The sequence below is a fragment of the Myotis daubentonii genome, chromosome 21 (assembly GCF_963259705.1).
Source record: "Myotis daubentonii chromosome 21, mMyoDau2.1, whole genome shotgun sequence".
Classification (NCBI taxonomy): domain Eukaryota; kingdom Metazoa; phylum Chordata; class Mammalia; order Chiroptera; family Vespertilionidae; genus Myotis; species Myotis daubentonii.
Genome location: NC_081860.1, coordinates 132710 through 154914, shown reverse-complemented (window position 1 = coordinate 154914; position 22205 = coordinate 132710). Strand labels below are relative to the sequence as shown.

The 22205-nt window shown below is 40.5% G+C and overlaps 1 protein-coding gene across 1 annotated transcript in view; it reads right to left on the bottom strand.

Moving 5' to 3' along the window:
• SCAPER (S-phase cyclin A associated protein in the ER) overlaps positions 1–22205 on the bottom strand; it is a 162673-nt gene that overhangs the window by 92438 nt on the left and 48030 nt on the right. Inside the window, exons 16-20 of the mRNA XM_059678318.1 lie at positions 21763–21918; positions 20904–21046; positions 18314–18395; positions 16365–16517; positions 13578–13685 (exon numbers count right to left, since the gene is read on the bottom strand). Of these exons, the coding sequence (XP_059534301.1) occupies positions 13578–13685; positions 16365–16517; positions 18314–18395; positions 20904–21046; positions 21763–21918 (642 nt within the window). The remainder of the gene's footprint in view (positions 1–13577; positions 13686–16364; positions 16518–18313; positions 18396–20903; positions 21047–21762; positions 21919–22205) is intronic.

Here is a 22205-nt window from a genome sequence, read left to right as displayed (position 1 = left end):
AAAGCAAGCTCTTTAAAGAAAAGAAGGTCAATTTGTATAAGGGCACAGCTCTAGGCTTACTTGTGCTGTGGAAGAATGGGTATAACTGTGTAAAAATACACTCATCTTTTTGTATTTACCCAAAATTCTAATTAATATGCCACAAGCACAAGGAAAAGCAAAATATACTCTTAGTCTTTTTCCAAATATAAATCAATCAGGACCAAAAATCATCCAAAGGCCCTGGTCTCCTTCCTTCCTAATACCATGTGAAAACACACACTCCTGTCTTCACAGAGTCTTGCTCTCCTACCAACAAGCTGGAAGGCTCTTATTAAAGGGGAAGTAAATGGTAATGGAAGTGACATGACTTGAGGTGGCAAACACCCAATACAATATACAGATGATATATCACAGAACTGGACACCTTAAACCTGTATCATTTTATTAAGCAACGTAGCCCCACTACTACACACACACACACACGCACGCACACATATATACACACATAAATATGTATATACTAGAGGCCCGATGCACGAAATTGGTGTGCGGGGGGGAGGGGGGGTCCCTCCGCCTGGCCTGCGCCTTCTCGCAATCTGGGACCCCTCGCTCCTAACCGTCTGTCTGCTCCCTCCTTACCGCTGGGCTTGCCACTCCTTAGCATTGCGCTCGCCAGCCGTGAGCCTGGCTTCTGGCTGAGTGGTGCTCCCCCTGTGGGAGCGCACTGACCATCAGGGGGAAGCTCCTGCATTGAGTGTCTGCCCCCTGGTGGTCAGTGTGCATCATAGCAACCAGTTGTTCTGGTTGTTCCGCCATAATGGTCGCTTAGGCTTTTATTATATAGACTAGAGGCCTGTTGCAGGAAGATTCCTGCAAGAATAGCGCTTCCTGAGTCCGGAGCGAAGCAGAGAAGGGAGCGAAGCCCACTGAGGTGGGCTCCCTCCCGTCCCCGCCGCCTCGCTCCCTCCGTTGCCGCCTCGCTCCCTCCCTCCCATGTCCTCTGCTTCGCCTCCCTCCCGTGTCCGCCACTTTGCTCCCTCCCGTGTCCAATGCCTCAGCTCCGCTCCCGTCTCTGCTCCCTCCGATTCGTTCCCTTCTCCGCCACTTGGCTTCCTTCTACACTGTCTTCGGTCTTCGCTGGGCGCCTGTGTATGCAAATTAACCACCATCTTTGTTGGGTTAATTTGCATACTCTTCTGATTGGTTGGTGGGTGTAGCAAAGGTACGGTCAATTAGCATCTTTGTCTTTTATTAGTGTAGATATATATCTTATTTGGCCATTCCATTTGACACTGTTCATTCTACATAAGCATTAAGGGCAGACAGTTTTGAGGAATGTTCCCTATTCACTTAAGTGCTGGATTAGTTGCAAAGTAATACAAGATGAAATAAAAATTATCTCCTCCCCCCCGCATAAAAAAAAAAAGAGCAGACAGTTTTCTTATAGGCATAGAAGCACAGATTGACACATCTATAATCATAAAAGCGTAATATGCTAATTAGACCGGACATCCTTCCGGACGAAGCCGGGGCTGCGAGGGAAGCCTGGGTCCTGGGTGCCAGAGGGAAGCCGGTGCCGGCACCCAGGGGAAGGAAGGCCTGCTCTTGCATGAATTTTGTGCATTGTGCCTCCAGTTATAAATCACACTGAACTGTAAGTCGAAGTGTCTACACCAGGAGAAATTCTGCAACTCATGACAGAGTGACTTCTCTGGGCCTCAGTTCCCTCACTAGTAAAATAAAGGCATTAGACAATACATTCTAAAGTGCCCCCTTCATAACATTCTAAGAATCAATGTGAAAACACCAAAAGGTAATTGAGGATGGCTAATTCCACACTCGCACACTAAAAAAATGTGAAGTCTGGTTTTTAAGTCACAATTGTGACTTCTCATTGAAGCATCATTGCCATAATCTGAAATACTAATAATTGTATGTAAGGAAACTAATACTATACAGACATGATCTCATCAGAGTTTATACCCCTCTTATTCCTTTAATTACCTTTTATGGCATACTAGACCAAAGCTCTGGCCTTTCTAACATCATTTACTATATTAAATACTGAGGTTTATGATCCTGATATTCTATCTAACTCCTCCTAAAGGTTCTCATAATTCCTGATTTTGTAAAAGAGACATGAAAAAATTAAGCTACAGACAGGTTCATGATCTTTGGGAAGGAATGTAAAAGTTCTAAAAATAGGATATATAGGGAAATATGAATGACACAATACAAGATTACTTCCATTTTAGAGCTCTCTCAAGTGTTACCTCAGAATAAACACATTTCATAAAATGTGGCACATCGATACGTCGAAGGAAATAATCTGCTTCCCATTATTTTGAAATACTATAATACGGACTGAGAATTGTTAAGGATGTTATTCTTCCTAGATCAAAAGGGTTTAAAGATCTCCTTTGAAAAAAGGACCAAAGCTTCATTACAATAATAACAAGTATATTTTTACTTGAAAATTAAAAGGTGGTGTGTTATGCTCAAGAGGCTTATTTCTCTGGAGGCAAGTTTACTTTCAGGAGCAGGGCGGATGCCGAGTTACTAATCAGACGAGAAAACAATGCAGGGTTTTAACACTCTTTTGGAAAACTCATTTTTCTCTCATCATCATTCTGTACTTTCTCAACTTACTATGTGCCAAGGGCTTGTGATAACTGCGTGAGTTAAAGAGGGACGGATCTCTGGATGTCACAGTTAACTCAGAATAAGGCCAAAAGCATGTGTGGTAAATGATTATTGTGGTTGCTATCAACCATTCATAAAATTATTCCAGCAGATTGTCCTCCAGACAGACAAGAGGAACTCTGGTGTGTGATTACCGGTTTGCTGGATGGCATTAGCCATATCAAATAAAGTACCTACATATATTATCCAAACACGACTCAAAAATAAAACCACCATATATAAAACTTAGTCCATTTATATTTAAAGAGAGTGTTCAGAGACTCGTGAAACTATAAATTTATCAGAGATAGCACAGATTGAAGAGGTAGCTCATGTGACAGTTTTATTATCTGTGTTTTTCAGGCACCTGGATGAATGCAGAATGAACAAGCAGGTGCTGAAGAAATGCTTAAAAAATAAAATAAAAAGTTTGAGAGTTCTATTATATTTAGATAAAATTTAAAATTTCATCAAACGGCAAATTTGAGACAATCTGAAACATAATGCTTTTTATCAAAACAGGCCCTTTGTGCGACAGCATCATTTTGAAAAATTAAACACATGTAACAACAACTTTTCAAACTTTACCGGCTATTTTAATTATGCAGAGGATTCAACTGTGCTAAGTTCTCTTTCTATAGGTGTAGGAGATACACTTATGTTTTTATATATTATAATCTACGGATTGTATTGCTGGGAATGACAGATGAGAAAGTGAAGCTAATGAAATACTGTGAAAGAGACGCCATGCAAAGAGAAGAGGCCATCTTCTGATAAAGACGATGGTCCACCATCTGCCCCCCTGTCACTCAGTGACAATTACAAATACTCCATCAGTTTTCTGATAGGTGAAATGATAAATGAGGTAAAGATGTCTGCAGATTCTGATGTCCCTTTCTGATCTAATCTGAGGTCTAACATATAACTCAAAGCAAAGCTCAGAATATAAGCTGATTAATTGATTACATATAGCAATGTACTTTTTTTATAGAAGAGAAAATAACTAAAATAAAAAAATATTTTTAGGGATAAAACTAGATGCAAAAATAAAACTATGAAAGGGACAGCAGAGAAAGGGAGAGAAGGAAGAGGACATATCAGGCATCACTAACCAAAATGAAGTTTGCAATGTTGGTACCATACAAAAGTAATATTCAAAGAGAGAGACATTAGAGAGAAAAGAGAGATGTTTCATATTCTTAGAAGATAAAATTCATTAGTAGGATAAAATATGTAAATATGATCATAATAAAACTATGGAATATATATAACCAAGAAATAAAAAAAGAAATACATACATGCAAATAATAACAATATGTTAGCAATCTTTCCATTTTTGAGAAAAGGATATTAATGAGCACAGAAAAGCATTAAAAGAGTAAAAACATTTGTGTAACAATGATCAAAACTGATCTAATATATGATACATACCCAGATAGAAAACATATTCTTAAAATTTTATAATGTACTAAGCTATAAAGGAAATCAATAAACTCCCCAAAGTACAACCTATCTAGCCATATTCTCTGACCATAATGCAATAAAAGTTGAAATTAAAAACAAAGAATAGTACTCATTTTGGCAGCACGTATTTTAAAATTGAGCAATGCACAGAAGACCAGCCTGGCCCCTATGCAAGACCTAAGTCAAATCCTAAGTCACTTTTAAACATGTTCACTCATACACATAAAACAAAACAAAAGGCATCGCCACCCTTATAATCTATAACCTTAGAAATATCTCTTTGTTTAAAAGGAACTAGAAAGTGAAACTCAGAATACCTTTAAAACCCATTATTTAAAGTAAGAATAGTCTGTAAAAAATGTTTAACAACTAAATGAAGAAAACTATACACTTTACTAAATGACACACACACACACACACACACACACACACACACACACACACACACACACACAAATCCAACCAAGACTTGAGTAGACCAACATGTTGCTGTATGGAAAGAATTAATACTTAAAAAATATATACTCTTATTCATTCAATCTAATTACATTTAATTTATAATTTCAATGCAATCCCAATAAAAATTCAAACAGAAGTTTCTTAGCTACATAAGTTAACTGCAAAGGTCATGTGCCAACTGAGAAGCAGAGGAATAGTCAAGGCAATTCTGAGAAAGAATGAAGAGGAACAAACTTACCCTATGACGATGGAAGCAGAAAACAAAAACTACCCACTCAATTCTTGAAGATAATAATTGTCAGGCTACACATCTATACCCAGTGAAAACATATTTCACAACAAAAGTATATAAAAACAAAGAAACTCCAGAATTTCCTGCAGGAGATTCTCCCTAGCCTGAGCGTTGGGTACATAAATCATTGTTTTACTATTTTTCTACTAACAATATACTAGCATATACACCTAGTGCTCTTAGGTATTTATAAAGTTTTACCAAAATACTTAAAAGTAGGAACAAAATACTTAATGTAGGTCTTTTGTAAAAGCAAGGTGGCACAATGGAAACTTAAAAAGCGGGGATACTTGTATCTATACTACTGTCAAACAAAACAGATTTTATGTAAGAAAATTTTTCAGTTAGAAAAAAATACCCCAACTTATTTGGGTGAATTTGTTATGAATTTTATGCTAAAAACAAAAAGCAGCAGCAGAAAAAAAGGAAAACTATTGATTTATAATATTACTCACGCTAAAAAGAGTCATTCCACATAGCAAAAGGCTGAATTCACTAGGAAGACACACAATTTTATCTTTATTTTTTGGTTAATACTCACAAAATGATATTCTTTTTCCCACTGATTTTTAGAGGGAGTGGAAGAGAGGGAGGCAGGAGGTGAGATGGTGAGAGAGAGAGAAAGAAAGAGAGAGAGAGAGAGAGAGAGAGAGACAGACAGACAGACAGACAGACATTGATGTGAGAGAGACACATCGATCAGTTGCCTTCTGCACATGACCTGATCGGGGCCAGGGATTGAACCCGCAACCCAGGTATGTGCCCTTGACGGGGAATCGAATCTGAGACCCTTTGGTGACCTGGTTAGCGCTCTAACTACTTAGCAACACTAGCAAGGGCAGAAGATACAAAATATTACTTCATATATTTTTTGTTAATTGTCACTGGGAATACTCTTCCCATTGGTTTTTAGAGAGTGGAAGGGAAGAGAGAGACAGAGTGAGAGACACATCAACGGGTTGCCCCCTGCATGTGCCCCACCTGGGGCTGGGGATCCAGCCTGCAGCCACGGTACCTGCCCGTGACCAGAATTGGACCAGTGACCCTTCAGTCCACTCACCCAAACTGGCCAGGGCAGCACAGTTTTAAACTGATATGCTCTTAATAATATAACCTCAAAATAAATAAGCAGGAATGGACAAAACAAGAAGAAACAAATAGGATATTTTAATACCCTCCATCAGTAACTGTAAGAATAAACAGACAAAAATCACTATGGATACAGAATATTATAATATCATAATGAATGTGCTTGATAGAGTAACTGGAAAATATGCATTCTCTTCAAGCAGATAGAACATTTAAAAAACTGATCATGTGCTATACTAAGACAGATTTCAAAGAATTTCAGACTTTATTCTCTTGCTCTTATTGCAATTAAGTTAGAAATCAATAGATAAAACTTCTATGTTTGGAAATTTCAAATCAACCTTCTAAACAACTAATGGGTCAAAGAAAAAAATATAAGGGAAATAAAATATACATAATGAATAATAATGAAAATACTTTGCGTGAAAGAAGACCTTAGAAATTAATATCTTTATGCACTTAACATTAGAAAAAAGGCTGAAAATTAAGGAGGCAAGCATTCGCCTAAAAGAATGGCAAAATAATCTCCAAGGAAGAAGTAAAAAGGAAATATTAAAACCAAGAAATAACATTCATGAAATAAAAAATTAAAAAGCAATAGATAGGATTGACAAAACCAAAACCCAAATCTTTTGAAATACTAACAAACATCTTGCAAGAATGATCACAAAAAAATAAAGGCACAAAAAATGTGTAAAATAAAAAACCACAGAGAAGTCTTTAAAAATCACAGAGAATACTATGGAAAATATTTTTGGTAAGACTTTTGAAAACTTATGAAGAAAACATAATTTCCTAGAAAATTTACCAAAAGAGATGTAATAAATCAGAAAACTGAAATACACTCAAAGAGATTAATTACTAATTTAAAATCTGACCAACCCAGAAGGATGGCTACTATCAAACAGACATAAAATAACGCAGTTGGCAAGGATGTGGAGAGATTTGGACCCTTGTGCACTGCGATGCAAAGTAAAATGGTGCAGCTGCTGTGGAAAACAATGTAATGTTCCTCATAAATTAAAAACAGAATGACCATACGATCCAGAAATCTACTTCTGAGTATATATCCCAATACTTGAAAACAAGCACTCAAACAGATATTTGAACATTCATGTCCACAGCAGTATTATTTGCAACAGCCAAAAAGTGGAAGCAAACCAAGTGTTCAACAAATGAATGGATAAAATATGGTATTGGAATACCAGGCAATGAAATATTATTCATCCCTTAAAAAAAATCTAGCACAGGCTCCAACATGGCTGAACACGACGACAAGGGAAATAAGCCATTCACAAAGCAAGAAACAATGTAGGATTCGACTGATGGGAGGTGTTCCGAGTAGTCAAATCCAGAGACAGAAAGTAGAGTAGTGCCTGCCAGGCTCGGGGGGGCGGGGGGGGGGGGTGGGGGGGAAATGGGAATTATTGTTTATCTTGTCCTTTTGTGAGGAAAGATCTCTGTGGATGGATATGGGTGATGGCAGCATAACAAGGTGAATTTACGTAATGCCACTGAACTGTACACTTTAAAATGGTTTAAATGAGAAATTTCAAGTTATATGTATTTTACTACAAATAAAAGTCAGAAAGACAATGTCCCCAAAAAGCACATACCAGGAAATTACAATTTTACAGACAGATTAAACAAACCCTTCAGAGAAATCATTTCTATTTTATGCTACCCAGGAATTTTTTAAAATATATATATTTTATTGATTTTTTACAGAGAGGAAGGGAGAAGGATAGAGAGTTAGAAACATCGATGAGAGAGAAACCTCGATGAGCTGCCTCTTGCACACCCCCCACTGGATATGCACATGCCCTTGACTGGAATCGAACCTGGGACCCCTGAGTCCGCAGGCTGATGCTCTATCCACTGAGCCAAATCGATCAGGGCTACCCAGGAATTTTTTTAAAAATAGGAAAAACTAGTCAGTTTATATTATTAAACTAATATAATATTAATAGAGAAAGAAAAATTAGGAAAATCCTAAATATTTGCATAACGAATACAACTGTGTTTTAAAATCATGACCAAAATAAGTTTATCAGAAAAGCCATGAATGTAATACATCACATTAAAAAATTAAAGGATAAATCAACCTTTTCATAAGATACAGAAAAAAATCAATAAAAATCAATACCTGTTTATTATTTTTAAGATCCTACAAAACTAGGGATCGAAGGGAACTTCCTTGATAAAAGCTATTTATAAACCCCTGTAAATTAATTAAAATTGCAAATGATCTATCTTACCTTTTTCTTTTCTTTTTTAAAATATATCTTTATTGATTTCAGAGAGGAAGGGAGAGGGAAAGAGAGAGAGAAACATCCATGATGAGAGAATCATGGATCGGCTGCCTCCTGCACGCCCGCTACTGGGGATCGAGCCCACAACCTAGGCATGTGCCCTTGACCAGAATTGAACCTGGGACCCTTCAGTCCACAGGCTGATGCTCTATCCACTGAGCCAAACTAGCTAGGGCTATCTTACCTTTCTTATTAGCATTTTGCCCAACTCAGCCCAGGTAGACAGACAGGTGATTAGAATTTGTTCTGATAAATACAAGAAAATGCTCTCTATAACAGTCAACTTTAGATATGCATAACAGATATATGCAGCAAGACAACAGGTATATAAACCAAGCTCATAGTCTGAGATTTAACAATTTTTTACATATTGATTTTTAGAGAGATGGAGCGATATCGATCCATTGTTCCACCCACTGATGCATTCATTGGTTGCTTCTTGTATGTGCCCTGACCAGAGATCGAACCCACAACCCTGGCGCATTGGGAAGACACTCCAACCAACTGAACTACCATTTATCTTGTCCCTTAGCATGTAAAGAATCAAGTCTGGAAGATTCTCTTTATAGCATTTACTCCAGAGTATAAAGACAGTCCCTTTTCCAACCTTATGGCGGTTACTAGGTCAGAATAAAGACGAAGAGGAGGTTTAAGTAAATTTTATCTCTTTTCAGCCGAAGAAATTTGGAGATGAAAAAAGGAAAATAAGAAAAACACTGTAGCCCTGGCCAGCGTGGTTCGGGTGGGCATCACCAAGAGACTGCTGGCTCCATTCCCAGCAGGGGCGTGCAGGAGGCAAGCGGATCAACCATTCTCGCTCATCACTGATGTTTCTACCTCCCTCTCCCTCTCCCTCTCCCTTCCTCTCTGAAATCAAGAAAAATATACTAAAAATAAATCAATAAAATATCTATTTTTTAAAAAGAAAGCATCTGTAGGAATTATCTGTGACATCCCAGACTGCCACCAACTCCGGGAGCCATCTATTACCTCTTCCACTTCAAAGCTAGACACACTTTGGCCAAAGAGATCAACTTACTATTTCACTGAATACAGGGATGCCTTTATGGTTTTAAAAATTTAAAATTACTTTTTTTCTTCAATCACCTAATTAGCATAATTTTTCAAAGTTGTATACTAATTTGAGATTTGTAAAACCACACTTGTAAACATCCAAGAAGTTATAGTTAATTTAAGATTCTTCAGGAAACTCCTTTTCATACTTTCCATGAATTAAATAAAATAATTATTTTCTCTATATTTATGTACACAGGCAAACAAACAGAACTTGTATAATTTATATGCTTTTAAAGCCAAAGAGTCACAACAAACAGAAATACATAAACTCAAATTTAAAAAACACGCAAAAACTTTTTTACTTTATTCTCTATATAGAATTAAATGTACTTCACACAACTTCCATGAAAAGCATTATCAGCTTCTTTAGATGAACTAAATCCAAACTACAAAGAAATCTGAGTTTTAATTAAAATAAATTTCATCATTTCTCTAGCATTGCACACAAAAAAATTAAATATAGGAATGTATTTAAACTAGCACCCATTTGTTTTGACCTTTAAGAATCACATACTTTTATCATTTGGATTCTAAGATGATGAAAGAGAAAAACATCAGACCTTTTTTTGTGAAGGCTCAAGAAACAAAACATTTCCTGATCAAATTAAAATAAAAAATAAAAACACTAAACCTTTCTTGCTGGGCAGCTGCCTATTATGTTTAACAGGCTTAAAACAAAATGTGTCAAAGATCAAGAGTAAGTTATCTGATATGTCAAATGCATAAGGTCAAAGGTACAATTTTATTAGGTCAGAGGTGGTATAAATAAAGTCTTGTATGTCAAAGAAGGGTCACAGACCAGATGTACAAAATATAAAGACATCACAGATGACAAGTAATAACTTTAAGTAGGACAAGTATGTTTACTATAGATACCTCCACTGATTAAAAAGGAAACTTCCCTGTGAGAAAGATAAAACTGCCTTTCTAGATCAGATAAGTCATGTGCTATATTGCACACTTGTATTCATGAAGAAGGGGCTATAACTAAAAATAACTACAGTCAAAGAATCGCTTAATGAAGGTGATAGGTTCTGAGAAATGCATCGTGAGCCGACTTCACTGCTGTGCGAAACCCAGAGTGACTCGCTCACACCTGGTGATGCAGCTGCCACACCGCTGGCCGCGGGGACAGCCTCCCGCTCCCAGGCTGGTCTGTGCACACGCGGCTGCACTGAATACTCTGGCAACTGTAGCACAATGGCAAGTTTGTGTATCTAAACATAGAAAAGGTGCAGTAAAAATATGGCAGGAAAGATAAAAATGGTGAAGCTTATACAGGACCTGCTTATACTAGACTAATCTTTCAACTCCAAAAGCCGCACAAAATATACAGACATCTCTTTGAGGGCAGTAAAAACCAGCCCACACAGCAAGCTTGGGAGATCATGATCCCTGAACAAGGGAGGCAGCACATGAGGGAGCTCCACATGCAATCTCGACTTTTCCGTGAGGGCTCGTGCCAACTTCTGGCACAGGGTAAGAGCGCAGCCCACAAGCAGCAGTCTTACCGAGCTGAGGAGACAATCGGGTTTGGAGAAGTCCAAGTGGTTGACGCTTGAGAGGCAAAGTCAGACAGACGTGAGCCCAAACAACTGCAATTTTCCCTCCAAATTGGTCATATCCAGACACTCAAGAGAAAACAGTAGCTGCATTCCTTCTACCTATTCATTAAGAACCAATTACAGAATTACCCCTGCTTCCTGGCCTCATCCAATTCAGGGCAAGCCCTATGTCCTAGAACCAGCCCCTCCTGCCCCAAATCACCCGGCACAGGCCCAAATCCTGTAAGTCCGTTCTAACACCTTATTGAGAAGCCCCATAACACCCCATGGCATTTCCCCCTTTTTTAACAAATCAATAAACCCAATTTTATTCAACCACACCTTTGTTTCTCATGGTCCTTGCCTGGAGGGCATTGACAGAAAGCTAAGAAAAAGAGTGAACTGTATATAACTTCACATCAACATTAGGGATCATCTCAAAGACTTCAGGTTGAGTGCAAGAAGCCAGACACAAAAAGTACATACTACACGATACTATCTATCAAATCAAGGACCAGTCAGACTAACTGACGATGCGAGTACTGACAGACTAGTTAGTTACCTTTTGGGGGTGTGACTAGGACAGGACATGAGGAAACTTTCTGGGGTGCACGAAATTACCTAAAACTTGATATGAGTGGATCAAATATAAACATTCATTAACCTATACATTTGAGTTCTGTGTACTCTAATACATGCTTACGCTTCAAGAAAAGGGTTAAACATACATGTGCACCTACATCAATTATGGCCCTCAAAGAACCACAATAAGGTTAAGAGATGCAAGACAGCTCTAACTGGTGTGGCTCAGTGGATAGAGCATCGGCCTGCGGACTCAAGGGTTCCGGGTTCAATTCCAGTCAAGGGCATGTACCTTAGTTGCAGGCACATCCCCAGTGGGGAGTGTGCAGGAGGTAGCTGATCAATGTTTCTAACTCTCTATCCCTCTCCCTTACTCTCTGTAAAAATCAATAAAATATATTAAAAAAAAGAGAGAGAGAGAGAGATGCAAGACAAACATGAACTTTTCATCTTTGGGAATTTGTTATAACAACAACAACAACAACAAAAAAACCCTAGAAATTCAAAGATTAGCAATGCCACCCATGTCTCAGTAACAGCAGGGAGAAATTATTTATTAAAATGCTTACATAAATCTAAATTCCAGGTCAATAATAATTATAGGTATATAAATAATACATTTCCAAACATTTATAAATCATATACTATCATTTAATTAGGATATTATTATATACTAGAAGCCCGTTGCACGAAGATTCGCGCAATAGGCCTTCCTTCCCCTGGCTGCCGGCACCGGTTTTCCTCCGGCACCTGGGACCCAGGCCTTTGGTCTGGCCACAGTGGAGAAGCCAAGCCTCGAGGCTAGGCTTCTCCCCTCTGGCCGCAGTGAGGCTAGGCTTCCCTGATGTGGCCGCAGCGAAGAAGCCAAGCCTCTTCAGTCTTCACTCCAGCTGGAGCCTTCAGTCTTTGCTCCACGCCTGCATATGCAAATTAACCGCCATCTTTGTTAGGTTAATTTGCATACTCATCCTGATTGGCTGGTGGGCGTAGCAGAGTGACACCAATTTGCATGTTTCTCTTTTATTAGTGTAGATACTATCATATAAATCTCACAGTTTTATTTATTTATTTTAATTAAATCTTTATTGTTCAGATTATTACATTAGCTACTTTTTCCCCCCCATAACTCCCCTCCTCCTAGTTCCCGCCCCACCCTCTGCCCTCACTCCCCACCCACTGTCCTCATCCATAGGTGCACGATTTTTGTCCAGTCTCTTCCCGCATCTCCCACACCCCTTTTTTTTTGAGAGAGGAAGGGAGAGGGAGAGAGAGATAGAAACATCAATGATGAGAGAAAATCACTGACTGGCTGCCTCCTGCACGCTTTCCACTGGGGATCAAGCATGCAACCCAGGCATGCGCCCTTGACCAGAATCAAACCCAAGATCCTTCAGTCCTCAGGCTGACGCTCTATCCACTAAGCCAAAATGGCTAGGGCTGAAATTTTTTTAAAAAATATATTTTATTGATTTTTTACAGAGAAGAAGGGAGAGGGATAGAGAGTTAGAAACATTCATGAGAGATAGACATCCATCAGCTGTCTCCTGCACACCCCCTACTGGGGATGTGCCCACAACCAAGGTACATGCCCTTGACCAGAATCGAAGCTGGGACCCTTGAGTCCACAGGCCGACGCTCTAGCCACTTAGCCAAACTGGTCAGGGCATAGGGCTGAAATTTTTATTGTCAACTGTTTTCCAAGAAATGTAGAGCATCACTAATAATTCTTTTCTTATATTATCTATAATAATAAAAGCGTAATATGCAAATCAACCAAATGGCCAAACAGCTGAATGATAGTCCGGACAACCTTCCGGACAAAGCCAAGGCTGTGAGGGCCGAGCCCCTTGCACGAATTTTGTGCATCGGGCCTCTAGTTAAAATATAAAAATACCACAATTTTATACTAGAATTATATTAAAAACAGTATTAAATCCTTATCTTTATGTTTTGTGTTAATATGTACACTAAAATAACACATTTGTATACTATGACAGTAGTTATTAAGTGTTAATATAGTTTTAAATAATCACAGAACTACACAGAACATGGCCTTCTTAGTATAAAGGTGTATAAATGAAAAGTGGAGCTCACCACTTCCTCATCCGAGAGCTCTCTCCCTTGGATGCTGCTGCTCTCTCGCACGGCTTGCTGGTGCTTCCTTCCCTTAATGTGGCTGAACAGATACACCTCTGAAGAGATCTACAAGCACAAAAGCAAGGCAATGTCATTAACCGAGACTTGCGTCTATTTTTAATGTCACACAGTCAACTCAGTAGACTATACGTGAGTTGAGATCACTCTAGCATTTACATACTAGGCTTACAAATGTTTTCTTTTTCTTCGGCACTCTGCACTCCTGCTCCCAAGTGCTCACCCTATGTTGTACTACTCACTTTGCGTAAAAACAAGGAAAGAAATTCATGGTATTCAGCAGATGCCTTTGTGTGAGTTTTAAAAAACAGGGAGAGTAGGGGGAGAAACCAAGATGTCGGCATAGGTAAACACCGGAAATTGCTGCCTCCCACAACCACTTCAAAAATACAACTAAAAGACAAAACGGACATCATCCAGAACGACAGGAAGGCTGGCTGAGTGGAAAGTCTACAACTAGAAAAAAAGAGAAAAGCACACTGAGACTCAGAGGAGGTGCGGAAGTAAAGTGCAGAGGTACGGAGGCACACACAGAAAGGGCTTGCAACTGAGGACACGGTTGTCTTTTTCAATCAGGAGGGAGTCTCAAGCTCCCGACTGCTCTGAACTCCAGTTCCAGGCAAGTCTCTGGGGACTCATACGGGGAGAAACTGGACTGTGTGGCATCAGGTGGGACTCGAGGAACACTGAGACCCAGGGCTTCTTAGGGCAAGGCTGAGGATCAGCCATAGCTGTTTGCTCCGCCCTGTTGATCCCCCCCCCCCCCCCACCCAAGCTGTGTGCAGAGGCTTTTGCATATGAATGGCATGGCCCTTTGCAATCTAAAATTACCTAACAAACTGCAGCTGGGTCAGAGAGGCCCAGAACATCCAAAAGAAGGCCCAAGGCCCCTCAGCAGCTTGCATTGCTTCACAGCTGGGCCTCATCTGGGCACCTCCAAACCCCAAACAAAGAAGAGGAATCTGCAGATCTCTCCATAGCTCCTTCTGGGTAGACTCAGGCAGAGGCTAGATTAGCACCTCCTTAGAGATCCAAGAGCCAGTGTGCCCAGTGGTCAGAGTAGGACCATCCAGATTGCAGCTCCTCAGATCCATAAGGGAAACACTCAGGGGGCAGACTCAGTGAGCACCAAAGCCCCACTGAAGCAAGTCTTGCCCTGGAGGGGTGTCTCCAGCACAGAAGTTCTCCCACTGCAGACACAGCCAATTCTCACAGCCAATTGGCCGGGAGGTCAATTCCTCCCAGTGATACCTACAATAATCAAGGCATAACTACAACAAGACTGTGCACAAAGCCCACAAGGGGGTGCACCAAGAATGTCCACCTCAGGTAATTGGGGAGGCTGAGCCACTGGGCCCTATAGGACACCTAGCATAGAAAGCCAGTCTATCAACACAGGGAAGCAGCCAAAATGAGGAGACAAAAAAAAAAAGGTCACAAATGACAGAAAAGGAGGAAAGCAAACTACTGGATATAGAGTTCAAAACCACAGTTATAAGGTTACTCAAGAATCCTCTAGAAACCGCCGATAAATTTAGTGAGACCCTCCATAAATCTAGTGAGACCCTTGAGGATATGAAAAAGGACCAACTAGAAATTAAGCATACACTGACTGAAATAAAGAATATTATACAGTCTCCCAACAGCAGACTAGAGGATCCCAAGAATCAAGTCAAAGATTTGAAATATGAAGAAGCAAAAAACACCCAACCAGAAAAGCAAAATGAAAAACGAATCCAAAAATACGAAGATAGTGTAAGGAGCCTGTGGGACAGCTTCCAGCGTACCAACATCCGAATTATGGGGATACCAGAAGAAGAGAGAGAGCAAGATATTGAAAACCTATTTGAAGAAATAATGACAGAAAACTTCCCCTACCTGGTGAAAGAAAGAGACTTACAAGTCCAGGAAGCACAGAGAACCCCAAACAAAAGGAATCCAAAGAGGACCACACCAAGACACATCATCATTAAAATGCCAAGAGCAAAAGATAAAGAGAGAATCTTAAAAACAGCAAGAGAAAGACAGTTACCTACAAGGGAATACCCATACGACTGTCAGCTGATTTCTCAACAGAAACTTTACAGGCCAGAAGGAAGTGGCAAGAAATATTCAAAGTGATGAATAGCAAGAACCTACAACCAAGATTACTTTATCCAGCAAAGCTATCATTCAGAATTGAAGGTCAGATAAAGAGCTTCACAGATAAGAAAAAGCTAAAGGAGTTCATCACCACCAAACCAGGATTATATGAAATGCTGAAAGGTATCCTTTAAGAAGAGGAGGAAGAAGAAAAAGGCAAAGATACAAATTATGAACAACAAATACACATCTATCAACAAGTGAATCTAAAAATCAAGTGAATAAATAATCTGATGAACAGAATAAACTGGTGAATATAATAGAATCAGGGGCATAGAAAGGGAGTGGACTGACTATTCTCGGGCTGGGGGGGGGGAGGGGTGTGGGGGATGGGGGGAGAGACTGAACAAAAATCGTACACCTATGGATGAGGACAGTGGGGGCGGGGGTAAAGGCAGAGGGTGGGGTGGGAACCGGGTGGAGGGGAGCTATGGGGGGAAAAAAGAGGAACAACTGTAATAATCTGAATAATAAATATTTAATTTAAAAAAAAAGCGAAGAAAAAAAAAATGGGGAGAGTACATTTTCATACTTGAAACTCTAGTAATAAGTTCTGTCTTCACAATATTGATAATGACAACCCACCAGGACATTGCACAGAGAACACTGCTTCTTTCTCTCATAAGGGGTCAGTTTGGGAGCATAATCAGTGTTTGCGTGTCGTCCACTGCTCAGCTCAGCAGCTTTTTCTTTTCTTTGTTCAATCTGTTCCATGTGCCTTCTAATGCTTTCATCATGCTGCAGATGAAGTCAGAGTGTGAGAATATAAAAAAATTACTCAAATTATACTGAGAACTTGAAAAAATATTTCTATTAGGCCTTCTAAAATAACAGCAGAATGTCATAATTCAATGTTAACGTGAACACTGAGAACAAGAATTTACATAAAGACCTTTAATATCTCCTGCATGTACAGTTACACCTCCTAAATGTGCTCCATGGAGCTACATGGGATCTTGTAAGTGCTCTGTGGAAGAGGTTCCATGGTCAAATAAACTGGGAAAATAGGAAGTGAAAGCTAAAAAGGTTTTTAAAATTGACTTTATGTAGCCTGTAGTATGTCACTGTCTGTGAGCTATGACTCAATAAACAACATTTGACACACTCATTACACACAGCACACCTCTGAGAAGCACTTCCTGGAACACCCTGGGGGAATGGTGACCCACAGGTAAAGACCAAGCTGATCTTCAGCACATCAGGCCTCTGTCCACACCGACTACGCTGCTAACTGTCCTACACCTCCAGTGACTTCCCAGAGAACAAAACAAACAAGCTAAATTACACTACTTCCAACTTCTGACTCCCCCTCACACTATTTCGTAAGGCTGAGATCAACCCATTCTCCTACACATGTAATTCATTTTTCTTTTAAGATTCAGCTCAGGAATGGCTCTCTAGGACTCCTTCCCCTCACCCTTCGTGCTGGACTGAGGACCCCTCTGCACCTCAGCAGCACTCTGTGTAACCTTCGTCCACGTGGAAGGTGTGTGCTCGGCATCTGAAGCTCACGTTAAGAGTATGAGTTTCGCCGAAGCCGGTTTGGCTCAGTGGATGGAGCATCGGCCTGCGGACTGAAGGGTCCCGGGTTCAATTCCGGTCAAGGGCATGTACCTGGGTTGCGGGCACATCTCCAGTGGGGGGTGTGCAGGAGGCAGCTGGTCGATGTTTCTCTCTCATCGATGTTTCTGACTCTCTGTCTCTCTCCCTTCCTCTCTGTAAAAAATCAATAAAATATATTTAAAAAAAAAAAAAAAAGAGTATGAGTTTCTTGAAATTCATGGTCACGTCTTACTCACCTCTATTCCCATGCCTACCACAGGCTCCGTAAGTATTTACTGCATTGAATGTAAATGAATGATAAAGTTCTAGGACTACACAAATAGCAAAGTGTGGTGTCCTACATGCAGAATTTACCATCTCTGTGAGGAGCCAACATGTGAAGAGTTGTGGCAGAATGTAAAGTATTCGTACTGCCAGAAGCTGCACTACCGATAGTGAAGATTTTCTAGAAAATGTAAGTTTATTGTGTCTCCAAACTATAAACATGCAAGTCCAAAGCACTAAAACCAAGTGAAACTATCCTGTCCTCTATAATAAAAGGCTAAGATGCAAACTGTCCCCTCGGACCAGAGGGCGGGTCTGACCTGCCAACCACCTGCAGCTCCTCCCCAGGCAGCCCCGCCCCAGATAAGACCACCCCCACCCGACAGGCTCTGATCAGGGTGGGCCAGCCGGACCCCAACCGTGCACGAATTCGTGCACCAGGCCTCTAGTTTATAATAATCACTGCTCAGTAAAAACAAGAAATGTTAAAATGTGGTTATTTTTTTCCTCAATTGCTTACTAAAATTTAGTTTTCAGATAGTTGAACTGGCCAATATGATGATAGCGAAATCATATTTCTCATTATCAAAAGATCAGGAATACAAATTAATTTTCTATACAATTTTCTATACAATGAATCCAACAAATAACAATGTAACCTCATGCTCCGTGGCAGCTCCAAGCTCTCACATAAGACGCATGCCCACCTTGAGCTGTATCTTCTTCTGCAGCTCCTCCATGGCCTCCTGCTGAGCCGCGGTGAGAGCCGCCAGTCGCTCTTCCCTGTCTCTGTGCGCACCCAGGGGAGGAACAAACCGCAGGTTAAACAATACAATGAGGGCTCATAGGCTTCTCTATTCTACACCAGTGGTCGCCATCCTTTCAGACCTCATGGACCACCTGTTGGCGACCACTGTTCTAAAGGGTTATTGTTTTTTAAAATTATTTTTCTAAGTGCCTGTTAAGTCCCAGACATACTGTTCATTAAGTGCTTGAAAAGCAGCAGAAATTATTAGTTATGAAATAGGTTTCTGGACCCAGGCAGAGGTTTAAATATTAGCTCCAAGCCTGTCACTTAAATATGCCAGTAAAACCACAACAAACGAATAGAAAAGGCAAGAACTCACACAGAGAATAGGAGGAAACGACCCCAAACAAATTATGAGACATACAAAAAAGTATGACCATGCTTGGGAAAAAAGCAGTGAATCGAAACTCTCTGAATGAAGTCATATGTTGGAGTTAGCAGACAGAGACTGCAAAACAGCTATTATAAACATGTTCAGATAATTAAAAGTATGCCAAAATAAAGAAAAATATTATGACAATGATTTAGCAAACAGGGACTCTCAAGAGAGAAAAGAAAGAGTTTACAACAGCATTCCAATAAAAGGAACGAGGACCCCGAACAAATGGCTGATGCTGGGGGTGGCGCCTGGAGAACACGATGCGCCTGGAGCGCCGTGCAGTGTCGGAGAGGAAGGCCGCGCCCAGAAACCACTGAGTACGTCGCGGGACACGGGGCCAAAGGAAAGAGCGCCCAGGGTCAACGTGGAACAAGTGAGCAAGAAAATGAGTAACGGAATACTAGCATATAACTGGAAGTACAAGAAAGACATAAAAAGTCCACACTGACATATGAATGAATGAATGAATGAATGAATGAATGGGAGAGGACAGACTGCAAATAAGTTCTGCAGTGATTCTTCTCTCGACAGGTGTGGGCTCTGCTCAGTGGCTCGCTTCCAAGGAGGACAGCAGAGGGAAATTTTTAAAGTCACTACACAAGGAAGAAACCTGACCCCATCCTCACCAGGTGACCAAGGTTCACAAACTCCGAGGTAAGTCCAGTGGACAGCATGAACCTCTGACATGTTAAGAATAGAAATTTAACCCTGACAGGTTTTGCTCAGTGGATAGAGCATCGGCCTGTGGACTGAAAGGTCCCAGGTTCGATTCTGGTCAAGGGCATGTACCTTGGTTGCGGGCACATCCCCAGTAGGAGGTGTGCAGGAGGCAGCTGATCGATGTTTCTCTCCCATCGATGTTTCTGACTCTCTCCCTTCCTCTCTGTAAAAAATCAATAAAATAGATTTTTTAAAAAAAGAATAGAAATATACATTTAGCCCTGTGGTCCTACTGTCAGAAACCATAACCCTAATCTAACCATCAGAAACACATCAATTAAATCCTAACTGAGCAACAGTATAAAATACCTGGCCACTCTCAAAACTGTCAGGGTCATCAAAACCATGGAAATCTGAGAAACTACTAAATCTCAGAGGAGCAAATAAATACCTGGAGAAATAATGGCCAAACACTTCCCAAATCTGATGAAAAACAATCATGAAGAGAACCAACCCAGACAAATCATAGTCACACAGAAACGTGAAAGGGCCAAGACCATCCTAACAGCATTAGATACCAAAATTATTACAAAGCTTCGATCATTAAATCAGAGGATAAAGAAAGTAACCACCAGATCAAAAGACAGAGCCACAAACAGAGCCACACATCCGAGGAAACCTGACTTATGTCCGAAAGCTCTCTAGAGCAGTAGGAAAATTTTGATTTTTCAATAACATGTACTAGAACAATAGGGTATTCACAATACAATCACAAAGAGTTGATTTTATTGTATGGTTTGAGATAGAAATACAATTTCTTTTTTAGTAGCTGCTAAGTACGCAAAAAGTTACTCAGCCTTATTATTAGTCTTGGACAGTACATTTTCACATACACCAAATTTGACACAATTAAAAGGTCAGAAAAAAATTCACATGTCAGCAAGGTATAGACCCACCAAAAGGGACTCAGGCTTGGCCAATTAAATGCATTTTCCTGGGTCTTTAAATCTTAAACAACTGATTTTAAAGTAAAGGGATGGCCGAAGGTCACTTATCATAATCAGAGTGACAGCGCGCTGACCAGACTTGGTACCGAAAGGCCATGCTGTGGCTCCTGTGGCCTGGCCTCCGACGCCGACCACCTGCAGGCCGGTCCTCGCAGCTCCCACCACGTGTGCTCCCACCGTGCTCCTGAAAACCCCCTTGGCTGAGTCCAGCCAGAATCAAACTCTAGTTCTTGCAACCAAAACATTTTTGAAATACCAGGTCTTCCATCCAACAGAAAGGTTAAAAAGGTTTCCACTTTAACATGGTGCTATAAAGCCTGGAAATGGGCATTTCTGTACTTGGACTGTTTCTAAAAACATCCACACGACAGCAGTGCCTTTAAGGCCTGATCTGAACACCGACCCTGCAAAACGCTGGTCGGGACCAACACCACAGCAGGTACCTGGCTCTTTCCCTGGCGGCGTCCTCGCGGGCCTTCTCCTTCTCCTGCCTCTGCTGCTCGATCCGCGCCTCCTGCTCCTTCCTCTTCGTCAGCAGCTCTTCCACCCGGGCCTGCCGCTCTGCCTCCAGGGCCCGCTTCCGTTCCTAGTGTCAGAGATGTTTTAAAGGTGTTAGATTTCTGTGAAAAATGACAACGACAGAGCTTTGATGTAAACGTGTATATTAAAACCTTGGAGATCCCTGGCTTGTCAGTAAGTTTGCTTCACAGAATTGAAACAAAACTCAAACCTCAGTGATATCTGGTTTTCGTGTAATTGACCAGAGTTACACATAATGATCAGAATAAATGCTATGCTCAGCAGATACTATGTTATTCATATTCTACAAGAACCTAATAAGTATTTTACGGTTAGTCACTTCTAAAGTCCTGTGTTTAGAAATGGTTCTAGAAATACCAAAACATCACGAAGAAAGCACAGTTAACAGATTTTATAGGTGGATGTTCCATGTATCCGTGGCTGTGGTTTTTAAGTAACGGGAATGCACTGCTTAGGACCTTGGTCAGAGGAAAAGTTTCTACTCCATGAAAGCATCTTGCACAGGGGAGGGATTCCATAAATATGTTAATAAATGAAGCATGGCATTATAAAGTAAACCTACATCCTTACAAATAAAGAACATCAACCTATGGCAAAGGAATTAGAAAGGTATCTCCTCACTCCACGCCTCCCGAAACCTCTTGGACACCACAGCCCTTGGTTTCCCAGCTACGCACGTTACACAGCGTAAGGAAGAGCCTGGCAGCCCACCTATGCCTGCGGTGCGGCGGGCGCCCATAAATGCTGTGAGCAAGACCCTACCTGCACAGCTTCGTCACGCGCCTGCTTTTCTTCCTGTCTTCGCTGGCGCTCTTCCTGTAACTCACTAAGCCTCTGCTCGTACTCCTTCAATTTCGATAAAACATCATGGCGCTTATTCTGGGCTTCCAGGGTATTTATGAAAGCAATTTCATTCACCTTTATTAAAAACAGTGAATTTCAAATGAAGTTAATCCTAGGGTACGCCACAAAAAGAAACTTAACCGTCTTTACATTATAACATAAACCAGTGTAAAGGCATAAGACGAAAGTGTAATAGTCTATGAGTGTTTTCTTCAATATTTACCTCAAAAATGGATAATAATACAGTTATAAGTCCACAGGCCTTAGTAAGAACTGATGTAAAATAAATAAAAGTCTGCCCCAGAAAGTATTTTAAGTCAATAAATAAATTAGGATTCTCATAGAGACCATCTTATAAAGTT